At 42.9% G+C, this 25,258-nt stretch overlaps 1 protein-coding gene across 2 annotated transcripts in view; it reads right to left on the reverse strand.

Moving 5' to 3' along the window:
- The window catches only part of IFNLR1 (interferon lambda receptor 1), a 112,883-nt gene that overhangs the window by 21,243 nt on the left and 66,382 nt on the right, over positions 1–25,258 (reverse strand). The window contains exons 3-5 of one of the 2 annotated variants that reach the window (XM_073670585.1): positions 21,546–21,709; positions 11,141–11,295; positions 8,517–8,673 (exon numbers count right to left, since the gene is read on the reverse strand). In XM_073670585.1, coding sequence (XP_073526686.1) covers positions 8,517–8,673; positions 11,141–11,295; positions 21,546–21,709 — 476 coding nt within the window. The remainder of the gene's footprint in view (positions 1–8,516; positions 8,674–11,140; positions 11,296–21,545; positions 21,710–25,258) is intronic. The other variant, XM_073670586.1, reaches the window with a different exon arrangement.

Below are 25,258 nucleotides of genomic sequence, written 5' to 3' on the forward strand. Positions count from 1 at the left end.
CTTCTCAACACCACCGAATGATAGCAGCGTAACAAACTCAAATCTAGTGTCTTTTCTTGGGAGGTGTATTCTCATGCACCTTTTCACACCTACACATGGGTATACGCTTCCTGATTTTGGCTATTTGCTTTTGTCCTCCTCCTCCACCACCATATCACCAGGGTGACTGTGGTCCGTGATGCAACACCCACATAATTTTTTTAAAGTGTGTTTATGATGCCCATTTTATTATATATATATATATATATATATATATATATATATATATATATATATATATATATATATATATATATATATATATATATATATATATATATATATATATATATATATATATATATATATATATATATATATATATATATATATATATATATATATATACACACAGTATGTTCATGTATACCCCCCAGGGGTAAATGTTTGTCAGCCCATAGAGTTTGTGCATGGGCATTACAAGAATAGGAGCTCCTTTCTAATGGAAACATTTTTTTATGAGGCCCTCCTCCACGTCTCTTCCAAGGATCATTGAAGTGCCTCCAAATTTTTGGCAGCCCTTGCATTCACTGCATAGGCCAACACTATGGGAGACTCTCTCCTTTCTAATGGGAATTTGTCATTACTGTGGCCCTGCTTTATGTGTCTTTAAATTCTTAGTGGGGTTTTTCCTAAAATTGGTCAGCCGTTGGACTCACTTCATACCCTATAATTGTATAGCAGACTCTCTCCTTTCTAATGGGAACATGTCGTACCTTGTTATTATGGCCCTGTTCTATCTGTCTTTAAATTCTTAGTGGGGTTTTTCCTAAAATTGGTCAGCCGTTGGACTCACTTCATACCCTATAACTGTATAGCAGTCTCTCCTTTCTAATGGGAATTTGTCGTTACTGTGGCCCTGCTCTATAGGTCTTTAAATTCTTAGTGGGGTTTTTCCAATGTTTTGGGAGCCCTTGCAGTCACAGCATGGGCATTACCACTATAGGAGACCCGCTCCTTTATAATGGGAACATTTTTTTTACCGAGACCCTCCTCTATGTCTCTTCAAAGGGGTATTAGGTTGCGTCCAAATGTTTGGCAGCCCTTGCAGTCACTGGATACGCAATAACAGTATAAGAGACCCACTTGTTAATAATGGGAACAACAAAGCATAGTCGGCTGATGGCGCTCTAACAATAGCGAGGGCTGACTGCTGGCCTTTTAAGTATAGTAAGGGCCATCTGATGGCCCTATAAAAATAGGCATTTGTCTTAAAAAAATAACATAAAAAAAACAAAACAAAACAAAAGGATCTTTCTTTAGTATAAAAAACAGCATCACCAATTTAACCTCAATGTAATCACATTGTTTAGCTCATGCACCTCTTCCTCCATCTCCGAAATGACTACATCAGTCACAAGCTGACAGCACTGCAGAACTGCCTTGGCCATGCGGCAACAGGTTGTGCTGAAGCTAACATGCTTAATTGACAAACTGCCCAGCGCTGCAGAGTCATTGAAAGCTGTAACACAGCAGCCTGATCTGTGGCTCTCACCGCTGAACATACAGCCAGGCATGGTCGTGTGACAATGGGCGGAACCTGGTGACGGAGAAATGACAGCCGGTGTAGATACGGTTTCCCTCTATGCCAGTCCTTTCACCAAGCTAAAGAATATGGCTGTGGTGAAATACAACTCCCACTGAGAAGCTGTTTCAGATTGAAAAACATTGGGCCCACCAGAGGATTTGATTCTGAGGGATAACCTTTTTCACCTGCTCAAGAGCCCCATAGCAGCTGCAAAGTTAGCGCTATCATGAACTCTCCTGAGGTAGAAGCCAAGGCACACCAGAGGATTCTCTGGTGGGACCGTTCAAGCCTGCCGAGAAGCAGTCCTTGCTAAGAAAAGTGTTCCCGGACACTATTTTTACTGAGGAGGAAACACACGCAAACACGGGGAGAACATTCAAAGTCCTTGCAGATGTTGTCCTTGCTGGGATTTGAACCCAGGATCCCAGTGCTGCAAGGCTTCAGTGCTAACCACTGATCCAATGTGCTGCCGTTCACCCTCCAATATCTAACAGGCTGGAGAAACTTGCACCTACTGCCACTCTATTTTCAGCTCCTTTGTGAGAAACTAATGTATTTGGGCAGCCACTCAGTCTACCAAATAAAATTCCTGAGAAGGAAATTGGGGATAGCTTCGCTACTGGTACTGGGCCAGTGCTAATACCATGGCGTCATACCATAGTTTCCTGGAAATATTCCAGGCTGGTAGGAGGCAAGCAAATTCCCACAGAAAAGTACTACAAGTAATGTTCAGGCCACATTTCAAGTGCAAGCAGCTTTAGAGGACTTCCTGGGAGAAATGACACACAGAGTAGATACGGTTTCCCTCTATGCCAGTCCTTTCATCGAGCTAAATACAACTCTCAGCAAAAAAAAGTTGTGGATTGGCTCTGTACTGTCCCTGGCCACATTCACCTGTCCACGTGTTTGTGGTTAGGCGGTCCTTCCCAGTAAGTGCACTGGGGAGGGCACGGGTAATGTTGTGGGACAAGTGCTTGTAGAAGGTGGAGGCGATACTGGGAAATATAGTGGCGGCTGGGGACCAAGTATGGACACCAGACCGCCGCCGGCATGAGGTTATGAAAAGCTTCCGCATCCACAAGCCTAAAAGGCCACATTTCAAGTGCAAGCAGCTGTCAAAAATTTGGCAGTATAGTATTGCAGCCTGTGGGTGGGTGGTTGCCTGCATACTTGCGCCTGCATTCCAAGGAATGGGGTAGGGACAACTGAATGCTGCACTGGGACAAGGACGTGGACGTGTCTCCAACGACAGGTGCATGGAGGGAGGCCTCTTTGCATGCGCCAAGGATCACTTATGATGGGCACACTTTTAGGCAGTGACCTGGGAGTCAGAGATGCTTCCAGAGGTCTTCCCCATGCTGTTCCCATGTCTTTTCAGCACTGTATGCATGTGTCTGATGATGTGTCACACACCACATGGTCAGATAAGGTTGTAAAATGTTAAAATTACATTTCCTGGTGAATGCATTTGTCTTGGTTGAAAGCAATGCAAAAGTGCAAAAACTCATCAAAAACGCTACATGTGAAAATAGCCCAAGGTGTGGAGGAGTATTTTTGTTTTTGGTTATTTATTTTGCCTTATATACAAGTCATTACCCTGGAAAGGATGTTACTTAACATATTTCCCAGGAAAATCCATTTTGGTTTCGTTTTTGTATGTTTTATTGTGAGTCCGTAAAAGTGGCGTAATACTCTGACAATGTTGTTGACAGCAGTGATCTGGGAGTCCGAGATGCTTCCAGGGGTCTTCCCCATGCCGTTCCCATGTCATTTGAGCACTGTTCCCATCGATTTGGGCAATTTTTAGGCCCTCTGCAGACTACCGGGGGGGGGGGGGGGGGGGAGTCGCCTGAAAAATGCTCGAGTTTCCCATAGACTTACATTGGGCTCGTTGCTCGGGTCGAGCACCCGAGTATTCCAATTTGCTCGACCCGAGCAACGAGTACCCCGAGCATTTTAGTGTTTGCTCATCACTACCCTTAACCCCTTCCTGACATGACATATAGTTAAGTTATATGCCAGTTCCCCGAGTTTGATGTAGGCTCGCAAGCCAAACCCGCATCTTTCCCAGCAGATGATGGCTGTGTTATTCAGCCATCATTTGCTTCTGACAGCAGCACTTACAGCACGCTGGCAGGAAGGCGCATCATTCCATGTACCTATCGGCATACCCATGATGCGATCGCAAGGCACTGATGGATTGCCATGATGGCCAGGGGTCTGATGAAGACCATTGCACCTGTCATGACAGTAACACTATTAGAGCATTCGGTTAAAGTATTAGTGCATTGAGCGAGATCTCTTCACTGCAAAGCAGTCACAGAGGATTCAGGCACAAGTTTGCTAAAGACTCAGGAATATTGCAGTTATTTCGGCAAGGTAGCATCTCCAGATTGTTTATAGGTTCTTTAATGTTTGATTCTTACTTGTCAAAAGAGGTACTTCCTTTAGTATTAGAAGTAAAGCCTAGCACAGAAAAACCCTCATCAAATTCTAATTCATTAAGACTCTTACGAAACGCCAGTTTTAATGCCTATATGACTTGTCCAGTTTTTCATATGACATCTAGTCTTTTTGGGCGTTCATAAGCGGAAGTTGAAGGCCAACAGGATTTTGTTGCGTCCTTGCCATTTATAAGAGTAGTGATTTATTTGTTATTCACGTAGTGCAAGTTCTGTTTTTTGAGCCATCACTTTGTATGCTTCTGGTCAGTATATAATGTAATAGCTTGTTTTTCCTTTTTTTGTTTGAATACTGTATATGAGAAAAAGGAATTATATTATAAATTTGGTCCACTGGGAACCATGGCAGGCGCTATTCACACCTGCATTGGAGCCTCCACCTATTTATCTTTTCCTATAACTGGAACACTAGTGTGACCCTAGCTTTAAATATTTTATTCTTCCATTCATTCTCTTCTTTATGACAGGCACACTTTACACCAATTTTTTATTTATTTTTATTTTTTTACATACACAATACAGCTGGTGCATTTTAATGACCGGAGCATTTTCCATTTTTGCGTTTTCGTTTTTTGCTCCCCTTGTTCCCAGAGCTTAACTTTTTTATCTTTTGGTCAATATGGCTGTGTGAGGGCTTATTTTTAGCAGGACGAGTTGTACTTTTGAACAACATAACTGGTTTTACCATATTGTGTACTGAAAAACGGGAAAAAAAAATCTAAAATGTGGTGAAATTGCAAAAAAAGTGCAATTTCACAGTTTTTTTTTTTACCACGTTCACTGACTGCTAAAACTGACCTGCCATTCTTATTCTCCAGGTCATTATGAGTTCATAGAGACCAAACATGTATAGATTCTTTTTTATTTAAGTGGTGAAAAAAAAAATCCAAAAGTTTGCTAAAAAAAAAAAAAAAACACGCCATTTTCCAAGACAAGTAGCATCTCCATTTTTCGTGATCTGGGGCAGAGTGAGGGCTTTTTTTTTTTTTTCTGCTGAGCTGATGTTTTTATTGATACCATTTTAGGGGAGATGTTGCGGTGACCAAAAAAAAAAAAAAAAAAAGTATTTCTGACGTTTAGAATTTTTTTCTCGTTACGCCGTTTAACGATCGGATAAATTCTTTTTTTATATTGACAGATCAGGCAATTCTAAACGTGGCGATACCAAGTATGTGTGTTTTTTATTGTTTTATTTTGAATGGGGCGAAAGGGGGGTGATTTAAACATATTTTTTTAGATTTTTAAAAACTTTTTTTTTTTCTTTTTAACTTTTTGCTTGCTTCAATAGTCTCCATGGGACTCCTGCAGACCCCGGGTTGTGATGCCAACCCATCGGTGATCTGCGATCATGTGACAAGGGTCACCGATGGGCGGGGTAAGTGACGCGCTTCCGGTGCGGCGCTGTTAAATGCCAATGTCAGAGATTGACAGCGGCACTTAACTAGTTAACAGCCGCGGGTGGATCGCGATCCCACACGCAGCTGTGGCAGGCACATGTCAGCTGTATAAATCAGCTGACATGCGCCCAGTTTAGTGCTGGCTCAGCGCCGGAGCCCGCACTGAACCGGGGGTTACGACTTGGTGCATACTATTACGTACCAAGTTGTAAAGGGGTTAAAAGGGAATGCTCATTTGAAAATTACCTATAATTTAAATAAGGTCTTATAAGACAGGAAGCAGAAGTCTAAAATAGTCCCAATGGCCAGTGGTAAAATAGCAAGATTGCTAATTTTGTTTTTAATACAGATTGTAATATGATAAAAAAAAAAGAGTAAGAGTAAAATAAAAAAAATAAAAAAATTCTTTTTAATATAAAGGAGGCGGAAAAAGTGCTTAAGGCCACATGCACAAGTTCAGTATTTGGTGAGTAAACCAGGTGAGGAACAATCAGAGGAAAATTATAATAGAAACACGTCACCACTTCTTTTTTTACGCACTCCTGGGTTTGGCTTACAAATACTGATCAAATACTCAATGTGCGCACGTCGCCTTATAGTCAAGTTTGGATTAAGCCAAGTACCATCATGGAGCAATTTGTTTACTAAATCTCCCTCAATATTCTTTTAGGAATAGATTAACTATTATAACATTATACAATTCCACATGTGCTTCAGTAGGGTGCCCAGCAAGGGAGTCACAAAAACACTGAACTTCAGGAGGGCAAAGTTTGATCAGCTAAGAGAAGCCCTTCACCTTATAGACTGGGATAGTATCTTCAGTAATAGGAGCACGGATAGAAAATGGGAAATTTTCAAAACAGTCCTACATAGTCACTGTAAAAGGTACATACCTTATGGGAATAAAAGGGCTAGGAATAGGAGGAAGCCAATGTGGCTAAATAAGAAAGTCAAGTGGGCAATGAAAAACAAAAAAAGGGTTTTCGGTAAACTTAAACAAGAAGGCAGCGAGGAAGCGCTAATATCTTATAGGGAAAAAAACTAAATCTGTAAGAAACAAATAAGAATAGCAAAAGAGGAGACAGAGAGACTAATTGCCAAGGAAAGTAAAACGAATCCCAAACTGTTCTTTAACTATATAAACAGTAAAAGGATTAAAACTGATGGAGTTGGCCCATTGAAAAATAACCTGGATAAAATCATAGAGGGCGATGAGGGTAAAGCAAAGCTACTCAATAGCTTCTTCTCCACTGTTTTCACAAAAGAAAACAATTTATCAGAGGAAATGCAGAGTGATAAAGTAAACCCTCCGCTAAATATCACCCACCTAACCCAGGAGGAAGTTCAGAAACGCCTAAATAATATCAAAATAGACAAGTCACCAGGCCCAGATGACATACACCCCCGGGTACTAAAAGAATTAAGTAATGTGATAGACAGACCGCTGTATCTTATATTCAAGCACTCTTTATGGACAGGGACTGTCCCACTAGACTGGCGCCAAGCAAAAGTGGTATCAATATTCAAAAAGGGGTCTAAAAGTGAGCCTGGGAACTATAGACCAGTAAGCTTAACGTCTGTTGTGGGTAAATTGTTTGAAGGATTTCTTAGAGATGCTATTGTAGAATATCTTAATGATAACTGTCTAACTCCATATCAACATGGATTCATGAGGGATCGCTCCTGCCAAACAAACCTGATCGCCTTCTACGAGGAGGTGAGCTCACAGCTGGACCGGGGAGAGTCAGTGGATGTTGTATACCTTGACTTCTCCAAAGCGTTTGATACCGTGCCACACAAAAGGTTGGTATATAAAATGAGAATGCTTGGTATGGGGGATAATGTGTGCAAGTGGGTAAATAGCTGGCTGAGTGATAGAAAGCAGAGGGTGGTTATCAATGGAGTAAGCTCAGGGTGTGTCAGGGTTACTAGCGGGGTGCCTCAAGGGTCTGTCTTGGGCCCTATATTATTTAATATATTTATTAATGATCTAGTGGAAGGGTTGCATAGTAAAATAGCAATATTTGCAAATGATACTAAACTTTGTAAAGTAGTTAATACAGATGAGGATAGGGCACAGCTACAGGAGGATTTAGATAAATTGGGGAGTTGGGCCAAAAAATGGCAAATGGGGTTCAATGCCGATAAATGTAAGGTCATGCACATGGGAAAGAAAAACAGCAGTCACCCATACATATTAAATGGGAAACAGTTGGGAAAATCTGACATGGAGAAGGACCTGGGCATCTCGGTTAACAGCAAATAAAATTGGAGTGCCCAGTGTCAGGCAGCAGCTGCGAAGGCAAATAGAGTCATGGCACACATCAGAAGAGGAATAGAGGCATATGATGAGAACATTGTTCTTCCTCTGTATAAAGCGCTGGTAAGGCCGCACTTAGAATATTGTGCACAGTTCTGGGTTCCGGTGCTCAGGATAGACATATTGGAGCTAGAGAGGGTACAAAGGAGGGCGACTAAGGTAATAAAGGGAATGGAGGGACTAGAATACCCAGAGAGGTTGTCAAAATTAGGCCTATTTACGTTGGAAAAGAGAAGGCTTAGGGGAGACCTCATAAACATGTATAAATACATCAGGGGGCAGTACAGAGATCTCTCCCATGACCTGTTTATACCAAGGATGGTGACAAAGACGAGGGGGCACACTATGCGTCTGGAGGAAAGGAGGTTCCTGCACCAGCATAGAAGGGGATTCTTTACGGTCAGAGCCGTGAGACTCTGGAACTCTCTGGGAGAGGAAGTGGTGATGTCCAACTCACTTAATGAGTTCAAGAGAGGCCTGGACGCCTTTCTTGAGAACAATAAAATTACATCTTATGCTTAGTGATAGTTAATTAATCCAGGGATTTAATCTGACTGCCAGATTGGAGTCGGGAAGTGAATTTTTCCTCAATGATGTAAATTGGCCTATAAAGCATGGGTTTTTTTGCCTTCCCCTGGATCAACGCTGCGGAATAGCTGCAGTGCACAAGAAATAGGCTGAACTGGATGGACGCTTGTCTTTTTTCGGCCTTATAAACTATGTAACTATGTAACATATTCATTGATCTCACAGTTTTAATATTCTCATACCTTTTTCGGTAATATTGAAGCAAACATGATAGGAGAATTTGCTCCATTTATCAGTATCAGTTATAAATTTTGTTTTTGCAGCAACACAATATTCTCCTTTGTATCCAAGGGTTTTCATTGTAATTGAATTCCGATCCAGTTCTTGTTCAAGTATGACCTGAAAAGGCATACATATGTAAAAATTGTGTCTAAAGTAGAAACCCCATTCAAGTTTCAAAGGGCAATTCCATCTACAGTACTGGAAAAAAATGCTGTAAAGTGAGAATGTTTTCAAACAAATATGTTAATTGCTTATTTTCATTAATTAACCAAATGCAAATTGAATGATGAAAAGGAAAAATCTAAATGAAATTAGTATTTGGTGAAATCAGCATCAATACTTCTTGATACACTTGCACACAGTTTTTGAAGGAACTTAGTGGGGAGGTTTTTTCAAACATATTGGAGAACTAATGACAGATCTTATTTACATGTAGGTTTGTGCAAGTTCTTCTGCCTCTTCATGTAATCCCAGACAGACTATGTTCAGATCAGGGCTCTTTGAGGGCAATATCAATCAATTCCAGGACACCATGTTCTTCTTCATGCTGAAGATAGATCTTAATGACATTGTCTCTGTGTTTGGGGTCGTTGTCCTTCTACAAAATACATCTGGAGCCATTGGATGCCTCCCTGATGGTATTCCATGATGGTTAAGTATCTGCTTGTATTTCTCAGCATTGAGAACACCATTGCTCTTGACCAAAACCCCAACCCCATTTATTGATATGCAGACCCAAACTTACAAGGACCTTCCTCCATGCTTCACTGATGCCTGCAGACACTCATTTTTGTACCACTCTAGCCCTTAATAGTACAAACTGCCTTATGTTATAGCCAAATATTTCAAATTTTAACTCATCAGTACAGAACATCTGCTGCTATTTTTAAGCACGCCAGTTACTATGTTTTCATGAATAGTTGAGTCACATAGCCTTGTTTCTGTGTCAAAAACATGTTTTACGATACTGGTGGAACACGGCTGGAATCCAATGGCCAGAGGAGCATGAGTAGGGAACTGCAAGTGGTGGAAGAAGTCCTTGGATGTAGCAATGGGAGTTGTAGAAACAATCTGGAGAAAGTGGGAACAGTATGGGTAAGACTGTTCAAAACCTAGAGACTAGAACTAAACAGATAAACACAATACTCAAGCAATGATTGAATGTTCCATGTGGCTTTAAGTATGCCCAAGCAGAAAACAAGATGGCTTCCACAGGTTCAACATTGGCTATCTTACTAAAGGGTTATTGCAGAACATAACAGCCTCTAGTGATGAGGAGTGGAATTGCAGCACAATTTAACAAAGTGAATAATAAGTGGTCAATCCGCAGAAGGACAATAGAATCCTGACAATATATTTTTTATGCTGCTATTCTTCCATCAAGGCCACTTCTGGCCAGACTTCTCCAAACAATAGATAAGTATAGCTGGATCCCATTGGCAGCTGCCAATTGTGAGCTGATAGTACTGCAGGACATCTTCAGATTTTGAAGGAAAGAAAGCATGATGTGACTCATCTGCTGCACTAAGTTTCCTTAGCTAAATACTGCATCTACAGTCCTCAATATTGCCCATTTCTTGGTGTTCTTGATGCTCAAACAGACAGACACTTATCAATCATGCAATACCATCAGAAAGGCGTCTGACTCCAAATTTATTCTGCAGCTAGACCATGACCCCAAATATACAGTCAATGTAAGTAAGAACTATGTTCAGGTTAAAGAAGAACAAGAAGTCATGGAAGTGATGATATGGCCCTAAGCCAGATCTGTGGTTAGTTCTCCATGATGTTTGGAACAAGCCCCTCTGCAGAGGACCTTCAATTTCTGTGTGCAAATCTACCTAGAATGATGCTTTGATGGCAAAGGGTGGTCAGACCTACTATTTATTTGATTTAGATTTGTTTTCTGTTAATTCACTTTGTATTTTGATAATTGATAAACTACTGTATTAACCCCTTAATGACTGGAGCATTTTCAGTTTTCATTTTTTGCTCCCCTTCTTCCCATAGCCATAACTTTAAATTTATTTTTTGGCCAATATGGCTGTGTGAGGGCTTATTTTTTGCGGGACAAGTTGTACTTTTGAACGACATCACTGGTTTTATCATATTGTGTACTGGAAAAGGGGAACAAATTCTAAAGTGCGGTGAAATTGCAAAAAAAGTGCAATTCCGCAGTTTTGATTTTTTTTACAACGTTCTATGAATGCTAAAACTGACCTGCCATTATTATCCTAGGAGGTCATTACGAGTTCATAGATACCAAACATGTATAGGTTCTTTTTTTATTTAAGTGGTGGAAAAAAAAAAAAAGGCACCCACAGTTATTTCCGTGCATGACCCCTACATTTTGGACAAGCCACAAACCTTCAGAGGGATAAAATTGTGATAACCACAAAAGAGAGAGCCCACACATCAATAAGTGGGATCGTTAGAAGATCCACCTAGACTACACAATTTCTACCAACTTCGAGGCAGCTCATAGATACTTTATTGTTTACATTTATGTTTCTTCATCATCACTGTTAAAAATATACTGTGTCATGTTTTTGTTTTCTATTAAGGACATTGAAATGTTCTATACCTCATTTGGATTGTTGTTTTTCATCATCACCACAAGATAGCTCAATGATCTCTTAAAGATGATTTCTGGTAAGCAAAGTGGAAACTTTGTAGAGGTGTTAACTGTTACAAAACCATCTCCGTGAGTTACAGTTAGAATTGGAGGGTCTGGATCCACTGTAAAAGCAACAAGAAATATATGGATACATTACAAATATAAGTAGGTCACACATCCATCAAAGGTACCATGTGCAAATCCATCAATGATTCAACAAAGATTTTCAGAACTTTTACTTAACCCCGTCACCCCCAAGCCAGTTCTCACCTTCCTGACCAGGAAAGAATTTTACAATTCTGACCAATGTCACTTTATGTGGCAATAACTCTGGAACGCAGTGATTCTGAAATAGTTTTTATGCGACACATTGTACTTCATGTTAGTGGTACATTTAGGCCGATATTTTTTGATATTTTCACACAAAAACACATCAATTTTGCAACTTTCAAACTTTTCATTTGTATGTATTTAAACCAGATCACACAAAATAATTAATAAATAACATTTATCACATGCTTACTTTACATCAGTATCTTTTTTGAAGCAAATTTTTTTTGTTAGGAAGTTAGAACGGTTAAAAATTGATCAGCAATTTTTACATTTTCAAACAAAATTTAGACGGGCCTAAATGACAAAAAATACCCAAAAGTGACAGCATGTTAAAAACTGCACCCCTCAAAGTGCTCAAAACCACATTCAATAAGTTTTTTTAACCCTTCAGGTGCTTCACAGAAATTAAAGCAATGTGGAAGGAAAAAAATAAAAATTTTACTTTTTCCCACAAAAATGTTGATGTAGCCCCAAATTTTACATTTTCACAGGGGTAACAGGAGAAAATGGACTGTATAATTGGTTGTGCAATTTCTCCTGAGTTTGCCCATACCCAATATGTGTTTTGGGGGCATGGCAGGGCTTGAAAGGGAAGGAGCAGCAATTGACTTGAATAGATAACCGATGCCATGTCATGTTTGCAGAGCCCCTGATGTGCCTAAAAAGTGGAAACCCCTCATAAGAGACCCCATTTTGGAAAATGCCCCACTCAAAGAACTTATCTAGAGGTGTGGTGAGCACCTTGAATCCACAGGTGCTTCACAGAGTTTTATAATGTTGAGCCATGACAATTTAAAAAGATTTTTCCCACAAAAATGTTGTTTTTGCCCCAATCTTTTCATGTTTACAAGAGTAACAGGAGAAAATGAAGCATACCCCATATGTGGTGGTAAAACTACAGTTTGGGCACATGACAGGGCTCAGAAGGGAAGTAGCGCCAACTGAATTCTGGAGCTTAACTATGTCTGAAATAGATTGCAGATGCCAAGTCACATTTGAAGAGCCCTTGAAATGCCAAAACAGCAGAAACCCTCATAAGTAGTGTTGAGCCACCCCCGTAGTGTTCGGGTTCGGTTCGGTTCGTCGAACACCGGGATGTTCGAGGAACTGTTCGTCGAACTGTTCGTCGAACACCGTTAAAACCAATGGCAGGCAAACAAAAACACATAGAAACACATAGAAAACACCTGCAAAGGTGTCCAAAAGCTGACAAACTGCTCAGAAGACACTCTCTTTAAAAAAGCCGGCCGGCAAATTCAGCAGCGGCATACACCGGTACCCGACAATTTAGACAAGAAGGAATAGAGCATCACACATAGATTAGATAGATAGAAACATGTCAGTCACACATATAAGAAGCACAGTGACAGAGTTGGTTACTGCACTTGTCATTTAGTGTAAAGGATTTATTTAAAAAAATAATAGTGTTTTCATGCACTGTCTCTTTAAAAAAGCCGGCCGGCAATTCAGCAGCGGTACCCGACAATTTAGAACAGAAAGATAGAGCATCACACATAGATTAGATAGATAGAAACATGTCAGTCACATATATATGAAGTACAGTGATAGTGTTGGTTACTGTACTTGTCATTTAGTATTAAAATAAAGGATTTATTATTAAAAAAATTGGCGTGGGGTTCCCCTTAATTTTAGGCTCTAGCGGAGGTTAAGCAGACGGCTGGGGCAGATGTTTGAAGCCTGGGAAGGGGGTAATACCCACGGAGCTTCCCAGGCTACTAATATCAGCCCCCAGCTGAATACATAGCCTTTACTAGCTATTAAAATGGGGGACCCCCCAAAAAAAATGACGTGGGGTCCCCCCTAATTTAATAGCTAGCAAAGGCTAGGCAGACAGCTGGGGGCTGATATTAATAGCCCAGGAAGGGAGCCATGAATATTGGCCCCCTCCCAGGCTAGAAACACCAGCCGTCAGCCGCCCCAGAAATGGCGCATTCATAGGATGCGCCAATTCTGGCACTTAGCCTCGCTCTTCCACGCTGCCCTGGTGCGGTGGCAGGGGGTAATAGGGTTGGGGTTGATGTCAGCTTATAATGCCAGCTGACATCAAGCCCAGGTTAGTAATGGAGAGGCGTCTATAAGACACCCCCATTACTAACCCCATAGTCAAAGTTAAAAAAAACACAAACACCCAGAATAAAGTCCTTTAATTGAAATAAAGACACAATCCTTTATTGTTCTAAATTAAACCATACTTACCATCACGCCCATTCCAGCTGAAGCCAACGATCTCCTGCAATAAAAGAAAAATAATAAAGCAACCTCATCCTTACCTTTCCATGGTTCCCACGACAGCTTCAGCTCTGCTACATCGAGATGACAGGCTGGACCGCAGCAGAACGCTGCCATCCAGCCTCTCATCCCACAGACACTGAGAAGCGCAGGCATGCTTGCGCTGCTCAGCGTCTCTCTGTGACGACATCCAGATGAGCCGAGTTCATGTCCAATGAACTCGGCTCACCTCATGCACGTCACTGACAGCGTGGGAAAATTCTCACGCTGAAGCGCTGATTGCAGGAGAATTTTCCCACGCTGTCAGTGACGTGCAGGAGGTGAGCTGAGTTCATTGGACATGAGCTCACCTCATGCACATCACTGACAGCGTGGGAGAATTCTCCTGCACTCAGCACTTCAGCGTGAGAATTTTCCCACGCTGTCAGTGACGTGCATGAGGTGAGCCGAGTTCATTGGACATGACCTCGGCTCATCTGGATGCCGTCACAGCGAGACAGTGAGGAGCGCAAGCATGCCTGCGCTTCTCAGTGTCTGCGGGATGACAGACTGGATGGCAGCGTTCTGCGGTCCAGCCAGTCATCTCGATGTAGCAGAGCTGAAGCTGTCGTGGGAACCATGGAAAGGTAAGGATGAGGTTGGTTTATTATTTTTCTTTTATTGCAGGAGATCGTTGGCTTCAGCTGGAATGGGTGTGATGGTAAGTATGGTTTAATTTAGAACAATAAAGAATTGTGTCTTTATTTCAATTAAAGGACTTTATTCTGGGTGTTGTGTTTTTTTTAAATACTTTACTAGAAATTCATGGCGGTCATGTCTAATACTGGCGTGACCCCATGAATTTTGGGCTTGGGGCCAGTTGATAATACCAAGCTGGCCCTAACCCCTTTATTACCCAGTGAGCCACCGCACCAGGGCCCTGGATGAGTTGGGTACAGCGCCAGAAGATGGCGCTTCTATGAACGCGCCATTTTCCGGGGTGGCTGCGGACTGCAATTTGTAGCGGGGGGGGGCCCAGAAAGCTTGGGCCTCCCTGCGCTGCAGATTCCAGCCCCCAGCTGCCTAGTTGTACCTGGCTGGACACAAAAATAGGGCGAAGCCCCACGTACTTTTTTTTTAATTATTTCATGAAATTCATGAAATAATTAAGGAAAAAAGGCCTTCCCTATATTGTTGTGTCCGGCCAGGTACAAATAGGCAGCTGGTGGATGGGGGCAGCCCGTTCCTGCCTGCTGTACCTGGCTGGACACAAATATAGTGCGAAGCCCCACTTCAATTTTTTTAAATTATTTCAGGAAATTCATGAAATAATTTAAAAAAAATTGACGTGGGGCTTCGCACTATATTTGTGTCCAGCCAGGTACAGCAGGCAGGAACGGGCTGCCCCCAACCACCAGCTGCCTATTTGTACCTGGCCGGACACAACAATATAGGGAAGCCCTTTTTTTCTTAATTATTTCATGAAATAATTTAAAGAAAATTGACGTGGGGCTTCGCCCTGTTTTTGTGTCCAGCCAGGCACAACTAGGCAGCTGGGGGCTGGAATCCGCAGCGCAGGGAGGCCCAAGCTTTCTGGGCCACCCCCGCTGCAAATTGCAGTCCGCAGCCACCCCGGAAAATGGCACGTTCATAGAAGCGCCATCTTCTGGCGCTGTACCCAACTCATCCAGGGCCCTGATGCGGTGGCTCACTGGGTAATAAAGGGGTTAGGGCCAGCTTGGCATTATCAGCTGGCCCTAAGCCCGAAATTCATGGGGTCACGCCAATATTAGACATGACCACCATGAATTTCTAGTAAAGTATTTAAAAAAAACACAACACCCAGAAAAAAGTCCTTTAATTGAAATAAACACACAATTCTTTATTGTTCTAAATTAAACCATACTTACCATCACGCCCATTCCAGCTGAAGCCAACGATCTCCTGAAATAAAAGAAAAATAATAAAGCAACATCATCCTTACCTTTCCATGGTTCCCATGACAGCTTCAGCTCTGCTACATCGAGATGACAGGCTGGACCGCAGCAGAACACTGCCATCCAGCCTGTCATCCCGCAGACACTGAGAAGCGCAGGCTTGCTTGCGCTCCACAGTGTCTCTCTGTGAGGGCATCCAGATGAGCCGAGTTAATGTCCAATGAACTCGGCTCACCTCATGCACGTCACTGACAGCGTGGGAAAATTCTCCTGCACTCAGCGCTTCAGCGTGGGAGAATTCTCACACTGAAGCGCTGAGTGCAGGAGAATTCTCCCACGCTGTCAGTGACGTGCAGGAGGTGAGCTGAGTTCATTGGACATGAGCTCACCTTATGCACGTCACTGACAGCGTGGGAGAATTCTCCTGCACTCACCGCTTCAGCGTGAGAATTTTCCCACGCTGTCAGTGACGTGCATGAGGTGAGCCGAGTTCATTGGACATGAACTCGGATCATCTGGATGTCGTCACAGAGAGACGCTGAGCAGCGCAAGCAAGCCTGCGCTTCTCAGTGTCTGCGGGATGACAGGCTGGATGGCAGCGTTCTGCTGCGGTCCAGCCTGTCATCTCGATGTAGCAGAGCTGAAGCTGTCGTGGGAACCATGGAAAGGTAAGGATGAGGTTGCTTTATTATTTTTCTTTTATTGCAGGAGATCGTTGGCTTCAGCTGGAATGGGCGTGATGGTAAGTATGGTTTAATTTAGAACAATAAAGGATTGTGTCTTTATTTCAATTAAAGGACTTTATTCTGGGTGTTTGTGTTTTTTTTAACTTTGACTATGGGGTTAGTAATGGGGGTGTCTTATAGACGCCTCTCCATTACTAACCTGGGCTTGATGTCAGCTGGCATTATAAGCTGACATCAACCCCAACCCTATTACCCCCTGCCACCGCACCAGGGCAGCGTGGAAGAGCGAGGCTAAGTGCCAGAATTGGCGCATCCTATGAATGCGCCATTTCTGGGGCGGCTGACGGCTGGTGTTTCTAGCCTGGGAGGGGGCCAATATTCATGGCTCCCTTCCTGGGCTATTAATATCAGCCCCCAGCTGTCTGCCTAGCCTTTGCTAGCTATTAAATTAGGGGGGACCCCACGTCATTTTTTTTGGGGGGTCCCCCATTTTAATAGCTAGTAAAGGCTATGTATTCAGCTGGGGGCTGATATTAGTAGCCTGGGAAGCTCCGTGGGTATTACCCCCTTCCCAGGCTTCAAACATCTGCCCCAGCCGTCTGCTTAACCTCCGCTAGAGCCTAAAATTAAGGGGAACCCCACGCCAATTTTTTTTAATAATAAATCCTTTATTTTAATACTAAATGACAAGTACAGTAATCAACACTATCACTGTACTTCATATATATGTGACTGACATGTTTCTATCTATCTAATCTATGTGTGATGCTCTATTCTGTCTGTTATAAATTGTCGGGTACCGCTGCTGAATTGCCGGCCGGCTTTTTTAAAGAGACAGTGCATGAAAACACTATTATTTTTTTTGATAAATCCTTTACGCTAAATGACAAGTACAGTAAGCAGCACTTTCACTGTACTTCGTATATATGTGGCTGACATGTTTATATCTATCTAATCTATGTGTGAAGCTCTATTCTTTCGGTTCTAAATTGTCGGGTACAGGTGTATGCCGCTGCTGAATTGCCGGCTTTTCATGTTTCACTGTTGGCACTGTTCCCATCGATTTGGGCAATCACTGTAATGCCACAACCACCATGGCTGTGGCATTACAGTGAGTGGCAGACAATCCCTGCATGATTGGTGCTCTAAATAGCGCCAGACATGCAGGACACGCTTTTGGTGCACGAACAGTTATCGAACATAACCTCGAACAGCCGATTTTTTTGCAAATCGTTCGGGTTCGTCGAACAACTCGAACACCGCCCAAAACAGCTCGAATTTGAGATTGGCGAACAGTTCTAGTCGAACACCGCTCATCTCTACTCATAAGTGACCCCATTTTGAAAACTAGGAATTCATCTAGAGGTGTAATGAACATTTTTAACCTTCAGGCAATTCACGGAATTGAATAACATTTGGCTGAGTAAATGGAAAATTACTATTTTTTTCCACTAAAATGTTGCTTTGACCCCAAGTGTTTAATTTTCAAAAGGGATAATAGGAGAAAATGAATGGAATAATTTGTTACGCAATTTCTCCTGAGTATGCCAATCCCCCATGTGTGGTCTAAAACTACTTTTGAGGCAAATCTCAGAAGGGAAGACGCGCCATATAGGAGTTAAAATTTTGCTGCTATGGCTTGAGGGTGCCAAGTCAACATTGGCAAAGCCCCTAAGGTGCCAGAACAGCAGAGCCCCTCCATGAGTGACCCCATTTTCCAAACTAAACCCCCCAATGAATTCATCTAGGGGTGCAGTGAGAATGTCGTCACCACATATACCTCACAGAATTTTATATTATTGGGCTATGAAGAAATAATTACATTTTTACCACTAAAATGTTGTTTTAGCCAGAGTTTTTAATATCTATAAAGGCTAATAGGGAAAAAATTGACCTCTCAGTTTGTTGTGCAATTTCTCTTGAGTGAGACAATACCCTACATGTAATCAGGAAATATTTTTACAGCACAGTGGAAAGCTCAGAAGGGAATGTGCGCCAAATTGTGTAGAGTTTGTTTTTATGATTTGGGGGTGCCGTGAACCACTGTAAGAGTCACTGAGGTGCCAGAACAGCAGAACCACCCATAAGTAACCCCATCTTACAAACTACATCTCTCAATGAATTTATCTAACGGTGCAGTAATCATATTGACACCACAAGTGTGTCACAGCATTGGGCAGTGAAGAAAAAATAATCACATTTTTACCACACAAATTTTGTTTCAGTTTCAAATTTAACATTTTAACATGGGGAAATGCGTAAAAATGGCACCAAAATTTGTCAAACAATTTCTGCTGAATATGGAAATAGCCACACGACGAGACTCGGGTGGGAAGAATCGCTATTTGACTCTTGGAGAACAAATTATCGTAGAATACTTTGCGGACTCCGTATACAGAGCCCCTAAGTACCACAAGAGCTGAAGCCCCTCTCAAGTGACCCCATTTTGTAAATTACACACCTCTAGAAATTTATCTACAGGTGTAGTGACGATTTTGACTCCATGAGTGTTTTCCAGAAACTAACAGCAGTGGATATTCCTGAGTGAAAATTGCAAATCTGCCAGTGTAGTGCCCAGTACATTGTAGTGCCTGTACATTATACCCAGCTCGTGCTTCTGGAAACATGCACCCATAAATTAAGCGGGCTCTCATCGCTACAGAAATGCCAAACATGTTGACACTACAAGTGGTTTACGCACACTGAGGTTCAGAAGTGAGGGGGACATTTGGATTTGGGAGTACAGAATTAGTTGGATTTCTTTTGGAGGGCGAGGAGCCATAGCGGTTTTCCAGAACCAGCAACATGGAAGCCCCCAATATTTCCATTGGCAGATGACGGACCTGAGTGAGGATTTGCTTTTTTTGTAGATGGAGTTGAATCTTTCATTGGGAAAATTTGACATAACATTTTGGATCAAATTTATCCTACACTCTAAAATCTCAGAACGACATGATTCAAATTAAACTCTCGATGGGTCTATTCACTATAATGGGGCAGAAGAATTACTCTGAAAAGAACACTTCTGAACAAAGACCAGACAGAGTCCAGAGGTGCACAAAACTGTGGTTGACCATGCTTTTATGCACGCTTAAAGAGATGGACACCTCTGGATCATAGGCCAGAGTCCACAGTGTCTCCATCTGCCTCATTATAGGGAATTTTCCGCCAGGAGTTTCGTTTGAATCACGCATTTCAGAGATTTACACCGAAACCCCGGTGTAAGCGCTCAGCGTAGAGCACAGGATAAATGTGAGACAAGCCTTACTGTGGTTTTCGGAATGCAGAATGAACAAATCAATAGCAGGTCAAGAATTGGTTCTCAAACATGGAAGAACAAGAAGGCGGCACTCACCATTCCAGTACGACAGTTTGTTAGTCCTTTATTCCATATAGTAGGAGACGGACATGATACGCAGGGGAACAGAGGAACATGGGGAGACAAACAAGATGACGGCTGTTTCGCACTGCAAGTGAGCTTCTACAGGTCCACCTGGACCCGTAGGAGCGCATTTGCAGAGCAAAATGGCCGTCGTCCTGTTAGTCTCTCTCCTGTGTTCCCCTGCATACCATGACCAGGTCCTACAATATGGAATAAAGGACTAACAAACTTTCGTACTGGAATGGTGAGTGCCACCTTCTTCTTCATTGTTTGAGATTAAATAGCTTTTGGCAGAGTACCAAAATTTTCCGCAAATAATGCATATTGGGCATGACTGGTTATTGACATTGTTCATATTGTTTGTGGTTTGGTGCTGATACACTCACTTTTTGATACAAAAAATGGTTCCATTTATTTTTTTATGCCATTCCTCGTGTGGTATGAGTGATTAGAGGACTTTGTTCTCTGAGTTGGTGCGATTATAGCGATATCAGGTTTATATAGTTTTTTTTTTATATTTAGCTGATGTCACACACTAAGACGCTTTTTTTGACAAAATAAAGTTTTTGCATCTCCATATTCTGGGAGCTATAATTTTTCTAGCTAGATTTCTGTAGCAGTCATGTGAGGGCTTGTTTTTTGCAGGACGAGTTGAAGTTTTTTATTGGTACCATTTTTGGTCGCATAAAATTTGCCTTCTACTCCGCTTTTTTGGGAGGCAGAATGAACAAAAAACAACAATTCAAGAATTGTTTTGGGGTTGTTTTCTTTTATGCTGTTCACCGTATGGTAAAAATGATAAGGCAGCTTTATTCTTTGGGTTAGTACGATTACAGTGATAAACACATTTAAATAATTTTTTTATGTTTTGCTGGTTTTACACAAAAATGTTATGGAAAAAAAAAATGTATTAGCTGAATGCTGCAGTCCATCGGCGACCTCTGATTGGGAGCTGTGCTCACATGACCTCCTGCTGGATGTTTATACCTTCTGGCTGGTTGAGACTGCAGTACTGATTAGACTGTAGTAGCGCCAGCCCTGGAGGAGAGTATCATTTTCTTTAATTTTTCTCACCTCCCTGGGCCCACTGATAAAGGGGTTTTCCAGTATTCACTACGATGGCATCTTATGGGTGGAATGTTGGCCACCAGGGAAAGAAAGTAACAATTTCCAAATCTCCACACACTGTCCCAGAAGTAGGAAATCTGAATTAAACGAGCATGTACATATTTTCTGAATTAAGAAGACATAGTTGCGTTCAGATCTCTTAGGCCACGGCACCACTATTAGTATTTGGTCAGTATTTTTCTCAGGAGTGGGAGCCAAAACCAGGTGAGGAACAATCAGAGAAAAGGTATAATAGAAACAAGTCACCAATGCATCTGTAGTGCATGTCAGAGGTATATATTGGAAGGGTGTCTTGACATATACTTAGCAGCATTGGCTTCTTTACCAAGACAGCCTTTGTCGTGTGAATGTAGGGGGATGTGAGGGGGAGGATCTATGGATATGTTTGCTATAGATGCCACAAGTTTTCCCAGCAAATGCGCCACTTATACACTGCATAAACAAAATAGTAAAGAAAGATGGGCACAGCCTTAGCTCCAAAGATTATTATAGGTGCTACAACCAAATTCTGCCAAAAGGAACCACCATTTAGTAACCAGAGAAAAGAAGGCTGCTTAAAAGGGTATGCACGTATTCAAGGTATGCTTTCTCTAAAAAGCCACAGTGCTTTGTACTAAAAGATGCACGGCTACATTTTATATATGTGAACATATATGGATAACTTTACTCACACCAACCTGTAAATAGGTATTGTATATTTGGAATTTGAACCCATGAAGAAGTTCTGGAAGAAGAGATACTTCGTACTCGTACTGTGTGGTTTAAATCCCATAATTTTAGGACACAGGTAAAGTCACACTGTGTTACGGAGATATTTTTACATGCAGGGACCTGGGTCCACCTTAAAAATGAAAGGGGTAAATGTTTAGTCAAATTTATTCAACAAATTAGAGTAGATAATGAAAATGGGTTATAAATAGAAGATTTAGCTTTGGCACCAAAAGCCACACACTTATTAAAACTCATTGGAACATTTAAATGGCTAAACCAGGTATGTGGTGTCACTGAAGCTAGCTTCAAAAGAATACTATCGTTATTGACAGCAGATCTCCTGGCAGAACAATGTGCTTCAATAATGATTTACATGCCAGCTTGAAAAATGCAATCACTCCACATGACATAACTAGTGTTGAGCCACCCCCGTAGTGTTCGAGTTCGGTTCGGTTCGGTTCGAACACCCGTGTGTTCGCCGAACTGTTCGTCGAACTGTTCGTCGAACACCTTCGAACACCGTTAAAACCAATGGCAGGCAAACAAAAACACATAGAAACACATAGAAAACACCTTCAAAGGTGTCCAAAAGCTGACAAACTGCTCAGAAGACACAACTAACACATGGAAAAGTGACAAGTACATATAGTCATGCGAAAAGAAAAGAGGTGGAGGAGTAAAAGGAGGGGGAGACACAGATATAGGCATGTCATGCCCTTCTAAAATCCAAAAAGTGAGAAGCCGACACGTTCAGTCCTCTCCTGCCCGTGCCACCTCCGTGTCGCCGGGTTTGTGCCAGAGCCGCGGTGAACCCTGACGGCCAGCCCCCCTCTCCCAATACTGGTGCCTGTCCGCTGGTGGGTCGAGCGAGCCCCCCTGTGGTGGAGGCAGCTCTAAGCTTTAATTTAAATTGTCTCTCTAATTTGAATGAATACACTTTAAATCCATTTACAAGGATCTATTGGAGGGCAAGTCTCATGCCAGCAGCCGCGTAATTCCAGCTCCAGTAGCGTCCACTAAAGCTGCTGCAGTTAAAAAGCTTTTATAAGGATCGAGCTCGGCTGTCCACCGCAAGGCATCCTACTGCCAGTCCCAGCCCCTATGCCTTGGGGTGCCTCCTGATGCTCTTCACTGAGTATCCTGTGGTCCCGAAGCATTTCCTTTGAAAAAATTAAGTGTCCAAACTACAGGTGGTGTAGCTTGCTTAACAGCCGGGATAATCCGCTGACTAGCAGACACTGCTACTAGGCACAAAGTATTTCCTGGGCTAGATGCAGTTAAAAATTTGTAATTAGATACTCTCGTTGGATGCTGAGAAAGCATTCCATAGAGACTCCTGGCACGCCATATATGATTCTCTTAAAAAGCTTGGAGTAGGGGTCTAGGGGACCCTTTTATAGCCAAAATCACGGCCCTGTATCACAATACGTCACCTAGGCTGAAGATAAATGGAACTGTAGCACCCTGAGGGCTCGGTTGCTACAGAGGTATTGCACCTCACCCAGAGGTGTGATATCTCACTCTCAGGTAAGGATGGAGTGTGGATCAGGACCCGACACCTGCATGCATTACACCACATTGCCGTGGGGCAGGGCGACCAATATGCCTCTGAGATGGGCACGACAGTCCCTGTCCCTGGCTGGAGTGGGGGGAGGGAACACTTAGGAAGGGGAACCCTGTAGTGCAGGAGCAGGGAGGAAGCAGTTCCTGGGTGCATTGAGAAGGGAGTATAAAAGGTGGGCACCATCTTAGTTCAGTGCAGAGAAGTCTGAGCAGAAGTGGCAGGGAGCAGGGGCTCTGCATGAGCTCTGCTCCGGAGGCGGGCCTAGTAACAGAGGCCCAGGCCTGGAAGAGGGAGAAGGAAGGAAGAGGAGCGGAGAAGGCTCCAGGAACGAGGAATGAAGGGATCCCAGGGGTGCGGATGGGCGAGTCACCACCGCACGCCCAAATCCACCTGCGTGGAGGGGTCAGGCCAAAGGGGGAGACCGGTCCCCGAAACTAGTGGAGGCAGGAAACGACCCTCAGCTAGAAACCGGAGGCTGTGACATTTTATGTGGCGCAGCCCCTCGCTACACCCGCTAGGAAGGCACCACATAGGGTCAGGGAAACTGGCGCCAAGTTTACCAAGAGGAGGCCCGAGGCAGCCGGACAGAAGGGTTGGTAAGAAAGGCCAGACAAAGGACACACAAAGGACACACAAAAGGGGTCCTGTGAAGCGCTCCAAAGTTATCTGGGAGTTGTCTGAGCCCCTCACCTGGTGAGCACAGTACGACGTGGGCAGCCGTTACCTGCAGACGTGGTCTGGATAATAAGAACTGTGAGTAAAGGCCCTGGACTGCATCACTGACTCCGTGTCGTTACTGCTGCTGCCCTGCACCATCACCCCCATCCTCCGCATACACTGCCCTGAGGCTATACTCCTCCCGTGGGGAGTTATGCTACGCTCTGCTGCACCCACAACACCAGCCTCAGCGGTCTGCCCTGCAGCGGCGGTTCACTCTGACCGCAATCCACGGGTGGCGTAGTCAGACATTTAAACATCAAAACCACATAAATAGTTCCGCCACTGGTTTGACCACCCTGAGCCACGGAACAGGGTCGCCGCCACGAAGACTACAACCACCAGCATCCACCAAAAAGGGTCCGGCTCCGGGTGTCTCAAGGCCCAGGGGGTGCATCAGAACATTTTCATCACCTTTCACAATCACCAATGGGACAAGGCAGGGATGTCCTCTGTCCCCTCTCTTATACATCCTAGTGACGGAACACCTGCTCTCATCAATTCGCCATAACCCCAATATTAGGTGGATTGAGGTGGGAGGCACCGAGTACAAGTGCTCTCTATTTGCTGATGATGTCCTAGTATATATCACTCAATCACATATATCCATCCATGCTGTTATGACTGAAATAGATCACTTTGTTACATGGTCAAATTTTAAAATCAATGCAGCGAAGTCTGAGGCCCTCGATGTCTCCCTCCCCAAATCCATATAGGATTCCATCCAGTCCAACTTTCCCTTTGCCTGGCCCTCACAGGGTATCAAATACTTAGGAATTCCTATTCATAGAGACCTCTCCCATCTATGTTATCTTAATTTTGGGCCCTTTATTGAACAACTCCATACAGACCACGGTTGGCAAGTTAGAACTGTAAGATTCACTACGTGAACCACTGGTGTTTTGTGGAAAAGCACATGTACACTGTCTTCCAAATTATTATGCAAAAAGTGTTTAGGAGTGATAAGGGAAGAATTTGTTTGTTTGTCAGTTAAACTCATTGATGGTGATGTGTGTCAGGGCTCTTTATATCACTGTAAGCAATTGCAGACACCTGTGCTAATTAGTTTGGCAGGTGTGTCCAATGAAAGGCAAGACTAATTAAGAAGGCTGTCTCACATTATTAAGCAGCCTACATTTTCTGCCAAAATGGGAAAGAAAAAGGATGTGTCGGCTGCTGAGAAGCAACAAATTGTGGAGTTTTTAGGTCAAGGCATGACTACAATCAACATTGTGCGATGATCAGGATGAAGTGTCTTGGCAATCAAGAAGTAAGTAGCTGATTCACAGTACACACGTGTGCGTGCTGATAAGGGCAAATTGAGGACTCTTTCCTACAGGCAATTACGTCAGGTTAAAAGAGCAGCGGCAAAAAAGCCTTGTCATAGCAGCAGACAAG

The sequence above is a fragment of the Phyllobates terribilis genome, unplaced genomic scaffold (assembly GCF_046119375.1).
Source record: "Phyllobates terribilis strain yellow unplaced genomic scaffold, ASM4611937v1 Scaffold_2__4_contigs__length_985480577, whole genome shotgun sequence".
NCBI classification, from domain to species: domain Eukaryota; kingdom Metazoa; phylum Chordata; class Amphibia; order Anura; family Dendrobatidae; genus Phyllobates; species Phyllobates terribilis.